The 18,655-nt window shown below is 34.8% G+C and overlaps 2 protein-coding genes across 7 annotated transcripts in view; one reads left to right on the top strand and one right to left on the bottom strand.

Moving 5' to 3' along the window:
• The window catches only part of LOC124299682 (heterogeneous nuclear ribonucleoprotein L), an 80,115-nt gene extending 71,790 nt beyond the window's left edge, over positions 1–8,325 (top strand). For 2 of the 4 annotated variants that reach the window (XM_046752963.1, XM_046752962.1), the window contains one exon: positions 426–3,718. In XM_046752963.1, coding sequence (XP_046608919.1) covers positions 426–565 — 140 coding nt within the window. In that variant the 3' untranslated portion in view covers positions 566–3,718. Of the gene's footprint in view, positions 1–425; positions 3,719–7,627; positions 8,130–8,155 lie in introns of those variants that run through there. The other 2 variants (XR_006907037.1, XR_006907036.1) reach the window with 2 other exon arrangements.
• Positions 8,326–8,472: 147 nt separating this feature from the next.
• On the bottom strand, positions 8,473–13,831 carry LOC124299681 (uncharacterized). Of its 3 annotated transcripts, none has more exons than XM_046752960.1 (10): positions 13,607–13,825; positions 12,041–13,474; positions 11,597–11,958; positions 11,164–11,334; positions 10,824–11,085; positions 10,178–10,596; positions 9,833–10,081; positions 9,065–9,540; positions 8,860–8,968; positions 8,473–8,712 (listed from the first exon to the last, which is right to left on the bottom strand). In XM_046752960.1, the coding sequence occupies exons 1-10, from the start codon at positions 13,620–13,622 to the stop codon at positions 8,557–8,559; spliced, it is 3,654 nt and encodes a 1,217-aa protein (XP_046608916.1). In that variant the 5' UTR covers positions 13,623–13,825; the 3' UTR covers positions 8,473–8,556. The 3 variants fall into 3 exon arrangements, with proteins under 3 accessions (XP_046608916.1, XP_046608915.1, XP_046608917.1); XM_046752959.1 differs by having other exon boundaries at positions 11,164–11,514; positions 13,607–13,824; XM_046752961.1 differs by lacking the exons at positions 8,473–8,712; positions 8,860–8,968 and having other exon boundaries at positions 9,400–9,634; positions 11,164–11,514; positions 13,607–13,831.
• Positions 13,832–18,655: the final 4,824 nt, after the last annotated feature.

The raw sequence follows: 18,655 nt of genomic DNA, 5'->3' as shown, positions 1-18,655 counted from the left end.
CGGCCGATGAAATACATCGAGCAAACAAACGCGAGTAACGAAAGTTTAAATTCTTATTTCACCTGCTGCCTTTGCTCGATCAAGAATATTTATTTATATGGATGATATTGCTTATATTAATCATACTGCGAACGTGAATGCCAAAGGTTAAACTTCATTTTCACTAGTGCTTATGACCTTCTGCTTTCTGTTAGTGAAGTATTCCATTACAATGTTTTCAACAATACAAAAAAAGTTTTGCAAAATGCGATATCTCAAAGCAAGAGGTCAAGGAAAAATCGTAATTACAGACAAGGAAACTGCTAATATGCAGGCAATTTTCAAAACCAAATTAAGTGGATACCCTGAATTATCCGTGTTAGGTTTTGCCTGATGGCTAGCCTGTATGAGAGTAACGAGGGTTTATTTCACTTATTCTGTCATAGATGGAAAATTTCCGTACATCATGAAGCTCTGCTTCTCATCATCGCGCACCATACCAACCAACTTTCCACCAAGCAGTAGCGGAGTAGCGAGTAATTCATCTGGGAATGGGCACATCAAAATGCAGCAGGATTCCGAATAGAACGGAGAAACCCAGGGCCAGTGTCAGCGCCAGCGCCAGCGCCCCTCTATTGCCCTGCATCCTATATGCGCCGCTCCCATGCCGGCTCTGCATCCCGCAACGATTGCTCTTTCTCCGGTTCCTACCCCTCTGCCACCCGCATGCCTTCTTATCGCTGCGCCTGCCCTGTACCCTGCTGTCCCTCCACCTCCTCCTCCCCCACTTCCGGCATTTTGGCCATACTGAAACCAGGTTCATTAGTTGGTTAACGGGTGGAAAGAAAGTTGGCGGTAGATTGGGGAAGTGATGATCTGCGATGACAAGACTTTTGGGCGTGTGGAAGAATTTGATATTTAGTCGATGTTTAAACAATTGACTTTTGGCATAACTGTTGTGTGTAACAGTGCATTGAGATAAGCATTATACCTAGATGCTTTAGAATTTATTCCAAAGGATTACATATCTTATATTTAGGACTATCGGCGGAACCCTTGCTTGTAATTCGCTGCATCGATCCAGGGAAGGTGTAGAAAATTAGAATAATATTAATTTAGCCACATATCAAACGGGGACGTAACGACGGGAAATATTTATTGAAATTCATCTGTCGCAGATCAAACGAGAGACACGACACTTCCTTCTTTCCGTTCACCTGTAATGAAAATTTGGTGAATAACGTCTTATACATGGCAGTGATGTTGAAAGGAATTGATTCTTTGCGCTGGTTTAACCTTATGTAAGATAAAACTAATCTGCTTTTATGTTACATATTGATAATGTTCCCATCATTTATGAAGCAATTTTTCACATCTCTAAATGAGATAACTTCGTAAATGTGAAATCACGGTAATTGTCGAGTAACGGTTATCAACAACTTAGGGACCTTTTTTTTTTTTGGGGGGGGTTTTCAATTAATTTTTGTAAATTTTGGAACAAATGGGTGTGGATTTTCCTAAAGCAACTGTTGCATGAAAATACAAAAAACTTTTTCAATAAAGAAAAATGTGTTATTGCATGAAATATCGACATTTTTCAACTATGTCTCCAAATATTGGAGAAACCTCACCAAGCTTCAAACAAATCTCAAGTGTCGAGATGTGAAAGTTTGTCAATGCCAGTGGAAGAATTCGTTTGGAAATAAAAATCTTTTGCATGGATTTTATATCATGGGACCTGATAAATAATAAAAACAAAAGTATATATATCCGTCTATGAAGGAGATTAATCGGGTTTGTCCGTTATTATTAGATTCCTTTGATATAGCTTGGAACCGTTGTATCAGTGCTCTCTATGATGCAAAAAGATTGGGGATTAGACGCGTTAGTAATGAAAACGAAAGTTTTTTTTTTTAAATTAAACATTAAACAAGACTGCTGTTTATAAGAATGTCAAGTTGACCAGAATCTCGCCACGACATTGTTCCTAAGAAACGAAAACAATCCCTCAGCTGTAGTGTTCAAGTTGCGAGGACTAGACTTGTTGCCGAAAACCTTGATGAAAAAAAAGTGAGTAACCTGAATCCCCTCTCAATCGCACGATCGGATTGAAGAGTGTGAATTGAAATTCCATATATATATCTATATCTATATATACTTGTATATAATAGATTGGCATACATAAATACATAGGGTGCAACTATACATACTATGTGTAGATGTGTGCCTTCCGGGAGAAAAATCAAGGGGACAAAAAATAATAAGACAAATACTGATGTGGAAAACACAATGCTGTAGTGTCTCCCAGTAATATTTTGACAGACTGTGGGACGTTTTTATAAAAAAAAAAAAGAAATACACACACACAAACACATAAAATAATAATAATAATTTAAAAACACAAAAAAAAAAGAAATTTTTTTAGAAAAGGTGTTTCTAAAACTTCGAAGCGAACCAAATGACTATACTGATATAAATATACAATCTTGACTCGGCCATACGTATCGTAAGGAAAAGGGATAATTATTATTATACCCTTTTAACGCGTGAAGAATATCCGCAATTTTGTCCATTGATCGTGAGTGAACTAACAAATGAAGTATAATTTAATTAAGTAAAAAAAAAAGAAAGGAAATAACAGAAGTTTATATTCGAGGCAATATTTGTTACAATACAACTAGAGAGTAAGTTGTACATCGTTTAGGATCCGACCCAATGAAGCTTAAAAGGATCCCATAATGATTGCTGAAAGCAACATACTATATGACACATGTGTAAATTACACATTCGTATGTATACACTATATATACAATACACTACGTATTGTATATAAAGGACTATGAATTCAATAAGGACACTTCTTTTCTTTTCATCACACGACGATGTATATTGATGCGAACTATGTGAAATTAGGTGGATGTGAGATTTGTGCGAAATAGTAGCCTAATAACGATTAATGGTCATCTATCGGTGCATGATATTTAAGAATTGTTTGAAAATTGTTTCAATTCCTGTTTACGAAATATTATATGATGCATAAATGTATTTTGCTGGTTCACCCCTCCCTTCTTCCCGGTTTAAACTTAAAAAATATATTTTAATCTTCTTCGGAAGTAACTTTACCCTATAGTTATTTGTTTTTTCTGTTTTAAATTATCAATATTATTAATAATATTGACCATTTCACGTCACATTCTCACGTTATTATCGCATAAGTAGGTTTCCTTTATTTTATTGCCTAATTCGAAGTTTAAGTTTCTATGAGAAGACTAACATATGTCATTTATTGTCGTTGAATAGTCGTATGTTTTTTTTTTTTTTTTTTTCATATAGTGATCACGTTTTTAAGACATATAAGGGTAGTCTATAAGCGATTAGAAAGCGTAAGCATATCATAAAAAAATTTTGTAGATATATATATGTATGTGATGCGAAAATAAAAAATGAAAACTAGGCTTCAATTCAGGGATGTGATAACGGGCGATTTAACTTGATGCTTTTTTGTTGGTCCTCCGCTAAATGAAATAAATTTTAATGAATTAGGAAAACAGAAAATGCAATACCCCACGTTTTCATCCTACATTTCTCTGTATACCGACGTTATCACTTTCCTAGAGGATATCATGAATTTCCTAATTGGAAGCCTAATTTAATGTGATGTACATTAGGCATTCGGTTATAACGAGATGCTTATACTAGAAAAAAAATTTAATAAAAAAACAAACTAAAACTACACATAGAACACACACTTTGCATGCAAGACTGTTGCTTATTTTCTGATACTTTACCTGCAAACTTATAGCTGGGGTAAAGTGAATTTGTATTACACGTTACAACGAACACACGACACGCTCCTGAGCAGTACTTCTAACTGGAAATGCAATGAAGTTGTAATAAATTACTGCAAGCGTTTTTGAGTATAAGAATGTAATGTACATACATGTAATTGGTGTTGATGCATTTCAATAACTTTCTTTAAAGATCCCTAAAATTTTTCAATAATAATTTTTATGCCAAACTATTCAATTAATTTTGGTAAATCGTAGATTTCTACGATAACAATCTATTAATGATAATTTTACTTTGTTACTGAAACGAAGCATCTATTATTTCGTGTATTCATCTACTTCTTAAAATCGCTCAGTAGTTAAATGTTCCAGGTAGAATATAACTCGAGGTTCCGAACATAACACAAAAGTTACGCATGTACATCAATAACAACAAACTCGAGGTTGTAAGATAAAAACCTAATCTGTGTCGATAAGTAATTATAAAAACAATTTGTTTAACTCTATTACCAATACATATCCCATCTATATGTATATATTTGCGAACGCATGAAAATACAATTTATTGATTATTATTATTATTATTATTATTATTATTATTATTATTATCATTGCGATTATTATTATTGTTTATAGTTCCAATTTTCAAAAAATTGGAATATATATATATAGACATATTGAATGGATATTGCGTTTAAGGCATTAAGTTAATCTTTGTAGTTAGTTAGATAGATCGTAGGTACATATCGTTAACATTATTATTATTACTATTAATATTATTATTAAATATTAATTATTAATAGTAAGTATTGTATAAAATGTTACGGCAGATGCGTTTTGGTTCGTTTTTTTTCTCAATTCTCATACTGCTTCTCTCTTTTTTTCAAAATTTTAATGTAATAATGGATTACTCAGACGATTATAACTTATGTTACTATTGTTATTGTTGTTGACAGAGTGAGAAAATTTAAAGGATAACAACAGTAATGTCTCAAACTTAGCTATGCAGACTAATTCAGCGTCTTGATTGGTGTCTTTTTGTTACTTGATTATTGCTGTTGAAGTACAATATTTGACATTGAAATATCTTAGGAAAATTAATGTAGGGTACATATTTACAACAATATTTTGAAAAATTCTGAACTCGACGATTTTATTATTGTCAGTGATGAACATATTCGTACGAATGGTGGCGGCGGCGTGGACGGCAATATTATATGTATGCGTGGGACAAATAGATACATAAAATGTGTACATCAAAGAAAACAAGCCAAGACGCAGCAGCCTTTAGCAATCCCAAGTATTACCGGTGACATACCCGTCTGCTCCACATATCAGGTCGTAGGTATTCTATGCACCATGACGTGTCATATCAATATTTATATTCCGCTCCCTCTCCTTTCCCTATAAAAACATTCGACTTTTATTTCGCGAAAAACAAGATGAAAAATTCTTATTTAGAAACGACGTACACTGCGAAGTACTAATCACTCCATGCCCCATCCTTTCTCCTCTTATTCCTCCTCTCTTTATGGCTCTGGTTTTCACCTGCTCCATTAATCAGTTTCTAAAATCTGGTCCAAAAAAAAAATAGGAAACTGTCTACTCTATGCGCCGTCTTCCCATTGCTGCATCAAAAGACAATTTTAGATTATAAAGAAAAAAAATGAAAAAAAAATCATAAGGTTTGTTGACTATACGTTACATACTGCATATATACATATATATGTAATACTACATAGGAACGTGCAAAATTTGTTAAAAAACAAAAAAGAAAAAAGAAAGAAATGAAAAATAATCTTAGTGCTGTGTATTTGGAGAATAACACGGAGTAGCAATGCTGACCAGTGTCGCGAAAACTACCCTTTCGCCCAGACTGAACTGTCAAATATTATTAAATCGACAGTGTATAGGCGTAGAATTAATCAGCTCGGGGCTCAAAATAGAAATACTATAATTGAAAAAAAAAATTGTCGATTAAAGCAAAGAAAAGCATAGTTGCAAAAGTCCTGTAATATATCCAAATAAAGTTAGCTTGTCGCTAGTTTTGAATCTAGTATCTGCCAACTTCTTTGTGTACTCTTAATGCTGCTCGGTTATTGACTGACGGTCGCAGGCTCTCTATTTCTTGTACGACAATACGCTAATAATATTGATATTAATGAAGAACGATTTATTTATTTAAATCACAATCTGTGAGACGTAGTAGGTATATATATATGTATGTATAAATAATTGAAACTAGAAACGAAAAGTTGTGTAATCGAACTCATTCCTAGTATTAGCCATCTGTATTAAACTGCGAGATCACAGCGGATAAGAAAGTAAGAAAACGAAAAAAAAAAAAACAAAACAAGAAAATGAAAAAGAAACAACAAACAAAAATAATTGTATTGAAATAATATACCTATCTACATAACCAATTATCGCACCGACACAACACCAACACAACTTACATGAGATATGCTAATAATAGTAATATCTTTATTACGAAGCAAAATGATGAAACAAAAACACAAACAAGCAAAAAAAAAACAATTATGTATATTATACTAATATGTGTCGTATGCTCTAATGTTGTTTGAAGAGTTATTTGCGAGTCAATTATCTGTGCCTAGCAACCCTGCGCACCCAACTACCAAAATGTACCACCATTCACATAAAGAATAATAATAATAATAAAAAGAAAGAAAAACGAAATCAATAAAGAAAGAAGTAAAAAAAATTCAACGAATAGTCAAATAAACACTCTAGTGTGTTGCGCAAATAAATTGCACCCCTGTACTTGTATCTGATATATAATCTGCAAAGCCAATATTATCCAGATATTTGTATCATCTCTTCTCTGAAATTTAAATATTCCGCTTTAGTTGTTCACTAAATTTTCATTTTTCTATTTCGTAATTTTCTTAAATATATTACATAATATATTACAACTACACGCCGCTTACTCCATGTTACAACTGACCGCCACACACTAAACACAATATTACAACTTAGAGTTCCACACTTGTACACTTACGTTATCCCTCATTCTATTACATACTATCCAACATAGATACAGAGAAAGAGAGAGAAAAAGAGAAAGCAAGAGAAAATCGAATATAGTGTACCTAAGGATCAATCTGCTTGTCTTTCTTGTTGCCTGCTTTATATTCTCGTTTGCTATTAGTAGTTATAGCTTGAATATTTCGCTTCTTTTCTGGTGATATTGCTTCCTTGGCTCGCATTAACAAATCCTCCTGTCATAATATCAAGACAACTGAAAATATAACAAAAGAAAAATACAACAAAGTTACATACCGGTGGCTAGTGAATTTTACGCGTTGAGAAACAATCGGAAAATGGATGAAAGCTAAGGAGCATACAAAAATTTGAGAAAAAAGTATTGAAATTAAATCATTCTTCGCTCCAGTGCGCGCCAATATAGTAAAAAGACATGCTAGGCTACTGCAATAGGCGCTAGCGTTTAGTAATTTAGCTTATTCTTTAGATTTATTTTTAAGTTTAGTAATTATAACGAGATTACTATAAAAAATTTATTATCGTATCACACAACACTGTAACACTTTTATTATATAATAACAATATACTATACTTGTGCATATTTACATATTATGGAAGATCACATCATTAAAAACATACTATACTCAATATATTAAACGTCAGACTCGATTCATTAAACACCTACATAAATCATGCATACTCTCAAATATCTTCATGGAACCACGGTACAGAAAAAATATCATACTTTAATACAAATTCAATCTATTAATTCATCAGAATAGTAAAAAAAAATCGAAACAATTATTCACACACCGTTTACAATTTATTCTTGTATTTTATTTTTCTTATTTTAGGAACCACGGTTGTTACATGACCTGAAAATCCTGGAAACCTGGAATTCTCAGGGAATTACGCAGATGTGCTGGAAATTTTTATTTTTCAATAGAAGTTTACTGATTTTTCTTTTTTTTTTTTTTATATACAGAATGACTTCTTGTGTCGTTATTTAAAAGGTAGTTTTCTCAACATGTTCAATAAGACCACTGCATTCGTACAAGTTGATCGTGAATTCAAGTTCCGCATACTGGATATTTGTAATATGATTATTGATGGCATAAAGTACGATTTAATAAAAATTTTAAACAATGCAATTTTGATAACAGGTTGAAACAAACGGTAGTTTTTCTCTTATAAAATTCGGCTTTATTGACTAGAGCTCTATGTAGCGCCGTAGATGTTTAAGTGTTACAAGCATGTGGTATAAATCTCAAACCAAGTGAAATAACCATGATTGAGTTGTGATTTCCATAGATTGAGTATTTATATGAGTTGAATAAATTAAGTCATTTGAATTAATGGTTGATCTCTATTACTATGTTTAGGTAGATGAACTAATAATTTTATTACGGCAACTCAGACTGGAAACCAAATAGGTTTCATGCCTGAAAAACCCGGAAGTCAGGGAATTCTGTGATCAAACAAACGTAACAACTCTGCCTGCAACAAGTGTTAGTGAAAGGACAAAAAAGTACAAACATTTCCATTTGATCCTGCTGTCTACTCTCTTATCGAATTGAAGAACAGCCAATCAATCATATCATAGAGCAACGCATTTGAGTTGGATGATATAGATATAGGATTAAATCTAGTGGCAAAAAACTTGAAGTATATGAGGATAAGACAGAAGATGGCCAGAAAATAAAATTTATCATCATTTTATTCAATACAGTAAAACTTAAGACTACAAGTATTCAACAGGAAGTAATGGTTTGTATTTGACAGATCAAATTTTTCCAGTAAATCTATGGAACTTGTTGTATGTATCGCTCATGTTTTTGAATATTTCACGCTTTGCTGCTGGTAAGGCTCTATAGTTAAAGGCCACTCCGTGAGGATCGCAAATGCTCAGTAGTTTGTTGATACAATTTTGGAATGGCTCCTGTTGAAAAATAATTTTTTTTTAGAAAATAATAAGCTAAACTAAAATGTGAATCAGCCTAGTATCTCAGAAACTTCCTAGGTAATAATAATAATATATTTATATTACACAGTCAAAACTGCCATAGAAAATGATCTGGTGACTCACTTTGATGGGCTCTAAATCTCCTTTTGCAAAAACATCTACCATATCAGAAATTAAGTAAGGGCTGAGCCTTTCCATATGCCTTTTCAATTTGCATAAGGCACTGGTAACTCTGAAAACAGGTCGTCCGTATTAATCGAAAAACAAAGGAACTGTGATTATTAATGTTATTCATAGATAAATATATATTTTGTACATATTCGCTTACTTTTCAACGTTAAGAGCGCATAGTCCCAATAAATGACTATTTGCTGTACTTTCTTTTTTAGCTTGGGAGGATACAAAGGTAACAGCTTGTCTGAAAAGCTGCAATAGTAGCGGGAGTCTGTCAGTCATCATTTCAACTCTGGATCTTAATAAGCTCAGGCAAAGTATTAATACATTGTCACATTCAAGCAAGCTATTTCCTTCTCTTATTGACCTGGTAGCTATCGATATTATCATGTCGATAAATTCACCAAATAGCTGCATATGCTTTGAGTTAACGATCACTTGTAGCAATTTTAACACATCGGGCCAGTGCTCAGTTCTTATCTCAAGTATCAGCAGCATCCGCATCAGCTTTCGCGTAGCGTGCTGTCGAGATTTATTTCGACTTGTTCCCATGTCTGACATCTCAATGCAATTCCAAATAACAAGTGTATTGTTCAATTTTATCGCATCAGGCTCATACAATTCCATTTCCTGCGAAAATAAGGTAGAATGTATCCACACTCGTGGCACTAGCTTGGAAATGGAACTATTTTTCATGTTCCTTCCTAGCAGAATACATTCTAGACTGAAAAAGAATGTTTGCCTTTTATCCCAATATTTTAGACGTAAAAAAAAAAAAACAATCGCGAACATGAAAACGATGGGAATAAGCCTTTACAATTTACAAATTTATAAGGAGCCTGTTTGAAAAATATCTTAAAATAAACTATGAATGACGTAACATTCTTTTATTGGCAAGATTGTGAATAGAATTGAAACTTACAGTCTGCCTGTGGAGGGACATTAAAACTTCGTTGAATACTTTCGGAGTTGTAGCCTCCAGCAAGATGGTTAGTAGTTTTGTTTGTGGATATTTTAAAACAGTACTCCAAATGCCTGCAACAATTTCGTCTGGTAACTCTAAATATGACCTATGTTGCAAGGCGATGATTGCCAATTCTAAAGCTTTTTTAATGAAGTCCTCTCTATCGTTGTTGTGATTTTCTTCTTTTGAACTTACATCCACACCATTCTGGAAATTTCATATAGCAATGATTAGTAAAAACAATGAATGTTTTGCATTAACAGAGAAGATCGTTTGGATTCAATTAAATAATAAACTGCATACCATAAAGGCGGATCGGAGCATTGAGCTAACCGATTTTTTAAGATTTTCTTTGACACTGTTTTTTCCAAGGGAAATTTTTAATGCCATGGTAATTTTCTTGACTTCTTCAGCAGATTCTATATTTTCGTTACATGTTTTCAAAGCTCGCTTGCCCAGTTTCTTTTCAACTTTATCCAGAGTAAGTTTTACTGTCTTATTTGTTTTTTGTTTGACATTTTCGATACATGATAAAACTGTTGAAATTGATTCGTCTGGACAGCTACTAAGTGTAAATAAAGTCGGAGATCCTGATAACGTCTTTACATTGCGCAATGATAATTCGAACGCTTTTTGTAAAACTTTGTTTCTGGGAAGATTAGGTACCAATGAGTCCAAATCAATGTACTCCAAAACATTCAGCCCACCTTCTTCTAGACTTTCTGTAAATGATGAAAAATATATTACATAATTATACACCCAATACATGTATTTTTAATACCATGTTACGAAAAAACAAATTGTACATTATTGTGTATTACTAGCCCTGTGAATTACAATTTCAACATGAAAACGTGCAACTTTTTATTTTAAAAAAGAGATAGACGTTAATATGGTAGTATTATATTTCGTGAGTTCTAAATAAATTTACAGCAATTATCTAACTTACCAAATAATATGTTGTTGCATAAGGTTTTAATTCTTTCATGATGTTGACATGATCTTTCAATAACGTAAGTAATTACAAACGTCATTGTCCTTAGTGAAATACCAAGATGCCTGATAGGTAGACACAGTAAGGCATGTAAATATTTCTCTATCCTGCACATCTCATCGTTATGCAGAGTTGATAATACTGGAACATCCTTAATCAGTTTATTGGAATCCAATGCTGGAATAGCATCATCACTCTCAGCTTCCAATATGTTTACCTAGAATGATGAAAGTTTAAGTTAGATGTAGATGCAGAAAGTACAGAATGCAGAATGTGTTCGCTTGATTACACTCACAATATTAATTCGTGCGACTATATCCGTAGTCATGTTTTGTTTAGCTAATGATCCAATTTCAATAAAAATTTGGCAGAGTATCACAATAACGAATCTTTTATTTTCTTCTAGAGTTTCTTGCCTCAATAAATCTTGTAACTTTTGGAAGTTGCTTTCACTGTGTGTGATCATCTGTGCCAAAAAGAACGAGGTCAGCTGCATTAGCTGATCAAGAGTTAATAATGAAACAAGCTCTGGATAATCCTGAAGAATAAGTAACCAAAAATTTTGCATCTCGCCGACAAGACCAGTCAACCTTGCCTGGGGTTCACGAATCAGATTTATTTTTGTTCGGTGCAGTGAAAATTTGTTCTGTAAGCACAAAGTTCTAAAATGAAAAAACATGAAATATAAAACTTTGGACAATAATCGGTAATTTTTTACATGTCATTACCAGGGCTTCTTTGCAGCCCGTATCTCCAAAGTTCTCGACCCTTTGGATCAGATGCTGCAAGTCATCCTCTAAAATTGGGAAAGACATATTTTCCGCGCCCGATTTTGGGGCGTAGAAAGCCAGTAGACTCCATACTCTGCTCCATGACAGAGCAGCTTCCAACAAGATAATCGTCATCCTACCATTATATGTGGTATTCGAAATCTTTTTGCTTAGAGTAGAAAGTATGTCACCCAGTTCACTTAATGCACTGGTAAATTTTTTTTGCATGGGAAGAGGTATGTTGTGTTCAAATATCCGAATACCATTAAAAAATGAAACCATTAATAGGACTGTACATTCTGTCATCAGGGTAACCTGACCTGAAACAAAATGGAATGCATATAGTTGAATGCAGGTGAATAAGAAACTGAAAACAATGCGTGATCATGTTCATGTTATTACCTGCAGAGTTGATATTAAATTCATCGACACAGTTTGATTTTAAATGGTAACTCAGCGACTTGAGCATAGCTGTAACTTGCGGGCTATGCAAACCGCTAGCAAGACTTGTGAATTTGGAAGTGAAGTGGGTAGGGAAAACTTCTGCTGGTAATAGACAGCACTTTTTATTTTCCTGGAGAGCTGTGTTAAGAGCCAGCAGAAGCCATGGAATCAATTTTTGTTCACGCCTCAGACGCGAGCTTGCATCCACGGCGCTAATCAGGAACATAACATAGGACTGCTCTTCAGACCTTGATGATCTAGCTTCGAGGAGTATTCTCCGGAAGATGGCTGGTAATTTACTTTCTACCACCAGCGGATTCAAGTGGGTAACATTGCGCAACAGATCATAATCCTTATGACTCAACCTTTCTTCTTTTGAAAGAATCTCGTCAATTAAGCTGGTAAGAAATTCCGTCAGAGTTAGATTGTCAATCTTGTTACCAAACTCCAGATGAATGTCAGTCAGATAATTAATCAGGTAATTTGATACTACAGTTTTTAGATTACCCGCAGAATTTACAAAGCTTCTGAAGAAGCTGTCTATCAGTTCACCATCTGTTTTATAGGAGCCAACTGCAGCGCGGAAGACATAACTCAACATAACCGAAACATCATCAGAACCCATTTTAGCAAGGAGTTGGGTAAGTGTGGTGAATAATTTTACAGGTAAACATCCATTTCCTATTCCGGAACTATATTCTTTGTACTCGTTGTACCTTGCTTTGCCAAACAATATTTGTTGTATACATTTATGCGTTTCTGCTCCAATCCTATTAGAGTTGTCCGTGCAGGTAGGATCTATTAGGGCGCAGAGTGGACTCAAAACATAGTCCAAAAAAGTTTCAGCCACCTGATTTTTATCGGAATGGTGTTTATGCACCTGAATTAAACTATCAATGGAATTCAAGACACAAGCTTGTCTAACTTCTGACAAGACAAGGCTGCTTCGGTCAGGCACATCATCATTAGTAGCTGCCTGTTTAAAGTTCTCTAGCCTAATTCTGATGAGTAGACATTGCAAAAAACGTCCGAATTTGCTCAGTACGTTCTGGAAGTAATGCTGCATTTTAGGGTTTGTCAAAATCCAAATGCAGCAATCAAGCATCTCATCAGGAATATTTTCCTCCCTGAAGTTCAGTTGGTTTGTTAGAGTTTCAACCAGTTTCGTTTTCGTTTCGAGATTTAGAGTGGTTCTGTTGTCAGTTTGACAGTAAACACAAAGTCTCAAACTCTTCCAAACTATCAATTCTGTGGGTGCTACTTTGCACAGCCATTTGACTATCAAATCTTCTTTATGATTTATCGGCAGATCAGTGCTGCAAAATGCGTTCTCAGCCAGTTTCAGCCGTTTTGGCAGCGGTTCCGCATCCGCGTCCAAACGCAACAAAAGCTCTGTAAATAGGATCATATTTTATTCTAAATCATGTGTAGAATCCGGTCAAATCATATTAGGTTATGTTTACTAAACACGTGCCACTCATGGACCAAGAATTAAACTTTTCATTGATCCTACTATACGCTTACCGCTTGACAAGGCCATTTCTATGTCGCTGCTTCGTTAAAATACAAGTTTTACCAGCATTCCGTAGTAAATGTACTTCAATTTCCAAATCATATTTTAACTGATTTTGAGTATTTTTCTAAGCACTCTTGGTAAAAACGTGGTAAAAACCATAGGTCGCTGACCGAAGATTCGCTAAAGTCTAGATGTTCACGGGTGTCAAATTGACGCAACGGCAACTTGACACGGCAGCGCCACGCCGTCGGCGGGAAAAGCCACTCATGGAAATGGGTGCCGATGCAACGGCTAAATGGCGCACGTAGTTATTGTTCGCACCATGGGCGTAATGCTTTACACCCTCGTGCGACGGATTGCACTAGGATAAAAAAACTTCAAGCCTTAAATACGAAAATAGCTATTAGTCGAAGAATCGAAAAATCTGGAATTATTATTTTTTTTTTGTTCATTATTCAAAGGCTTCAGTATACGTGTCATACAACAAGTAGTACTTACTTAAACGCATATTCACTGCTTAGCATGTATAAACTAAATTGATTTGGTTAATTAATTATGTAAAATTTTCTGCTTGGTAAAAATGACGGTGTTCGGTGTCATTCGATTACAAGTTATATACAATTCATTCAATAACTTCAGAAAAACAATTAGAGAACCTGTAAATGTTTAGCAGCAGCTGAAGTTTTCTGTTATATTTAAATTTAGATTTATTTAGAACATTATTCTTTGGTTTTATATGTACATTGTATTGCATTACTTTGATGTTATTGACAGTTCTCCATACCTGAGCATCTATATGCTTGTGTAAATGGAGTTGTTATTTTTATCTTCTTTAAAAATTTCATTCCAAATGGCAATTAATTCTGTTGTTTCAAAGTTTTGACAAGTTTTTCTAGGTTTCCTATTTTCTTATCTTTTCTTAGAATTTTTTTACGATAAGCGTCTACTTGATGATTCCTTGTGACTGCGTATTTTAAAAACTTGCTCCATGCCTCGTCAGAAACAAAGTCTATCCGTGTGATACATCGCATTTGACTTCCATCTTTAAAGCTGAACTTTTTGGTTCCAGTAAACACTTCATCAGTATTTGAACGCTTCCTGAAAATGATGAACGAAATTTATAAAAGTTGGAAAGTACAGTCTTGTATGAAAACTATTTTTCAGTCATTGTCGTGCGACGATTATCTATTTCAATTTTAGGCAGCAATTTTCTCTGCTGTGCCAGAATTCTCATGCATACTTTCATGTTCATTATGAGCTTGCTGAACTTTTGTTTTATAGTGCATTTCCACTGAATGAGATTTTTCAGTCTTAATAGTGCATTCCTTGCTCAAAGCAGGAAACAATGGGAAAATAGAAATTTTCACATTATTATGTCAGAGTAATTTGTGCATGGTAACTATTTCCATACCGTCTCAAATTCTTATATACCTGTTACCATTCCAAGTCACCAGAACAGTCTCCAGGTCCAACTTTTTAAGAGAAGAATAAGATCCTGAAGAATTCTGGTTATTTAGATCAGTCGATATCAAAACACTAGTTTTACTTTGTGAACCAGTAATTGCGTAAACATTTTTTTTGTCTAATGTACTGTTACAATTATCCATATCACATTTCCTACAAATAATGAACCATGCAAACAGGTTACTCATAATCATACGCAAGATTTTCATAAAATCTACATTATTGAAAAAAATATACACCTCTTAATACTATTGACTCCATTTGAACAAGTATCAGTTGTTTCAGTAGACTTAACACATTGATGAAAATCATTAAAAGTTGTCTTCAAATTAGCATCGTTCTTATTTTTGTTCACATATGGCTCAGTAAATACTGTTAGTTGTCTTTCATCTTCAAAATTGACGTTCTTATTCGTACCATTCGATAATACTGTGGTACATGGCTTTTTCGGCACTGCGTTTGGTAAAAGTCTTCTCCTACTATTATTATAGCCATTCTGGTCATGAAATGATGTAGGTGAAAAATGATCACTGCATATTCGCCAACAATTCTTTAGACATGTTACTTCAATAGCCTCCATCCATTTTTTTTTCAGCTTATTTTCATGAGGAAACCTGGATAATCAGTAACACGTGAACGAAGTTGGCTGGTGAGATGATAAAGTAAATGAGTCGCAAAGAAAAGTAATAAATAATTATAAAGGTTATATTAGTTGCATGAAAAGGAATGGTACAAAATAAAGCTAGCTGTGAAGAGAGCTTTCTGTTATAATAAAGTGAATAATAAAATAGGATGAGAATAGAACTGAAGTAGGTTAAAAAGAATAGAAATGTAAGAAAATGTAACGCTGGAAGGCAATCATTTGAGAATATCATTATATGTATATCAAAACCGCGAGTGAATCAAATTGACATTTTCAACCATAGCTTTCGATAGTAGAGTATTATTCTAAATTTACAAAGACTAAGTGCTCAACGTTAACAACGTTCGGACTCATCAACCCTTCCGATCTCGAGGTGAGGCCCTGATCCGGAAATTCTACTGACGCAGACCGACACGATCCGACGGCTCTCAATCTCGTCGTATTACATCTAAAGATGAGTCAATCCGAGTGCTAATCATCAACATTGAACGAATTCTAATGTCTTCACCTGTCTAATCAAAATTTACTATCATAATATCTAGTCAAAGGTAAGACTAGAGTTGGTGGCTAGCTTCACTACCCCAATTAAGTCATACGTATTGTTTCCAAGATTTAACCAACAAGAAATAACAACTGGAAATATAATTAATTTAAGATAATCTACAAAGAGAGATACAATACAATAATCACGACCAGCTAGTTATAAGTATCGTTCAGGATAGATGTTCTTGGTATCTAATAATAATAACATTAGAATAGAATAACACACGATTTGCTCAAATACGCAAACGGTCAAATTTAGCGATTCTGCAGCTTCTCTGCATTTGAATCTAAATTCGTCCGTCGGTGTGGATTGTTATATAAATTCAAACACTTTATAAATTGTTACGTCATTATCAACACTCATTGTTACCACACATTTCAATTACCATATCGTACCAAATAAACTTTATCTTTTACCAGTTGAATCACGTCGAACCATTTATTTTGAACGACAACCTTTTCCCATTTTTATTACTATAAATTCGTCTCAATCATTTCAACAAACGTCACAGACCTGTACAGGACTATACCAACACGATCCTACAAATTACCGGCTTATCGGAAGGTAGGTCTTTCTTAGATTTGATTTCTGTTCATTGTGGCTACGTGGAAGCTTGATTATTCAATTAATCATTAACTACCACCGCTGAGTACATTCTCACCCCCAAGTAACAAATGGTAAGGGGTTGGACTTACTTTTTCTTCATTTTTCGAGCCCAAAATTTTTGGTCTCAGATTCGATTTGAATGACCCTTACCCGACTAATTAGACCCTCAGGAACTCAGAAAACGCAGCAGAACGAGCGTAGGACCAAGAGAAGAGAAACGGCGAGCAAAAAAGCACCTGCTGAAAAAGGTCGAAATTTCAGGTTCTCGTTTTTTGGCTGTAACTTTTGATGCGTCGATCGCAGCGTATTGGGACTGTGCCCAATCGATTTCTCTCGCAAAATTACGTCGGAATAGTCCACGAAAGAGGTCATTCCGGCACTTTTCAAAATCGCGACAATTTTCACAAAAAATGCAAAGGGGTTAGCCTTACTTTTTCTTCATTTTTCGAGCCGAAAATTTTTGGTCTCAGATTCGATTTGAATGACCCTTACCCGACTAATTAGACCCTCAGGAATTCAGAAAACGCAGCGAAAACAGCGTAGTGATTTAAAGACCTAGAAAGGTGATAGGGAGAGAAAGAACGACGCTTCTTAACACTTCGAGTGTATTTTAACACACATTTGAAAGATACGAACGAAATTTTTCATCATCCAACTGTCGCAGAACGGCAGCGTTATTAGCCGACCCGTTCACTGAAGAATATATCTTCACTCAACGGCTGACCATTGAAGGGCCTGGCCGCTTGAGTCTGGAATCGGCAGGAGAGATAAAGTGTGTATTTCTTGTATGAAATGTGAAACCTAAAATCATTATACATCATATCATATCATCATACATCATACATCGTACATCATACATCGTACATCATACATCATCATACATGGTATTAACGGTCGAAACCAAAGTTTGGATGTCGGATGTTCAGAAAGTGACGTCACCAATTCAAAATCAGCTAGTCGAATTCCTCAGTCGGGAAACAACCGCGCAGTAGAGCGGACGGATGAGAATCGCGCTCCGCAAATTTCGAGTACCGGGTTCTCAACCTCCCGGATCGCGCGCTTCGGGTCCGCTACGCGGTGAAACTCGACTTCCAGGATAAGCGCTCCGTGGCTCCTCGTTCATGTTTACAATAAATTATCTCAATTCGTTTTTCGCGCAAGCTCGAATTCAGTAGCTGTCAGTCCGCTAATAAAATATCTCGACTTCCAGGATCAGCGCTCCGTGGCTCCTCGTTCATGTTTACAATAAATTATTTCAATTCGTTTTTCGCGCAAGCCCATATTCAGTAGCTGTCAGTCCGCTAATAAAATATCTCGGCTTCCAGGATAAGCGCTCCGTGGCTCCTCGTTCATGTTTACAATAAATTATTTCAATTCGTTTTTCGCGCAAGCCCATAATCAGTAGCTGTCAGTCCGCTAATAAAATATCTCGACTTCCAGGATAAGCGCTCCGTGGCTCCTCGTTCATGTTTACAATAAATTATTTCAATTCGTTTTTCGCCAGTCCGCTAATAAAATATCTCGACTTCCAGGATAAGCGCTCCGTGGCTCCTCGTTCATGTTTACAATAAATTATTTCAATTCGTTTTTCGCCAGTCCGCTAATAAAATATCTCGACTTCCAGGATAAGCGCTCCGTGGCTCCTCGTTCATGTTTACAATAAATTATTTCAATTCGTTTTTCGCCAGTCCGCTAATAAAATATCTCGACTTCCAGGATAAGCGCTCCGTGGCTCCTCGTTCATGTTTACAATAAATTATTTCAATTCGTTTTTCGCCAGTCCGCTAATAAAATATCTCG

Source organism: Neodiprion virginianus, chromosome 3 (assembly GCF_021901495.1).
Source record: "Neodiprion virginianus isolate iyNeoVirg1 chromosome 3, iyNeoVirg1.1, whole genome shotgun sequence".
In the NCBI taxonomy this organism is placed as follows: domain Eukaryota; kingdom Metazoa; phylum Arthropoda; class Insecta; order Hymenoptera; family Diprionidae; genus Neodiprion; species Neodiprion virginianus.
Note: the sequence above shows the minus strand (reverse complement) of the source record. Positions and strands in the feature narration are given on the sequence as shown.

What these genes read in the sequence shown, in the direction of transcription:
- LOC124299681 (XM_046752959.1), bottom strand. An exon ending in ATGCAACAACATATTATTTG is followed by an intron (nt 10,597 to 10,823) that starts GTAAGTTAGATA and finishes CATCATTTACAG; the next exon opens with AAAGTCTAGAAGAAGGTGGG. An exon ending in TGTCCCTCCACAGGCAGACT is followed by an intron (nt 9,541 to 9,832) that starts GTAAGTTTCAAT and finishes TTATTTTCGCAG; the next exon opens with GAAATGGAATTGTATGAGCC.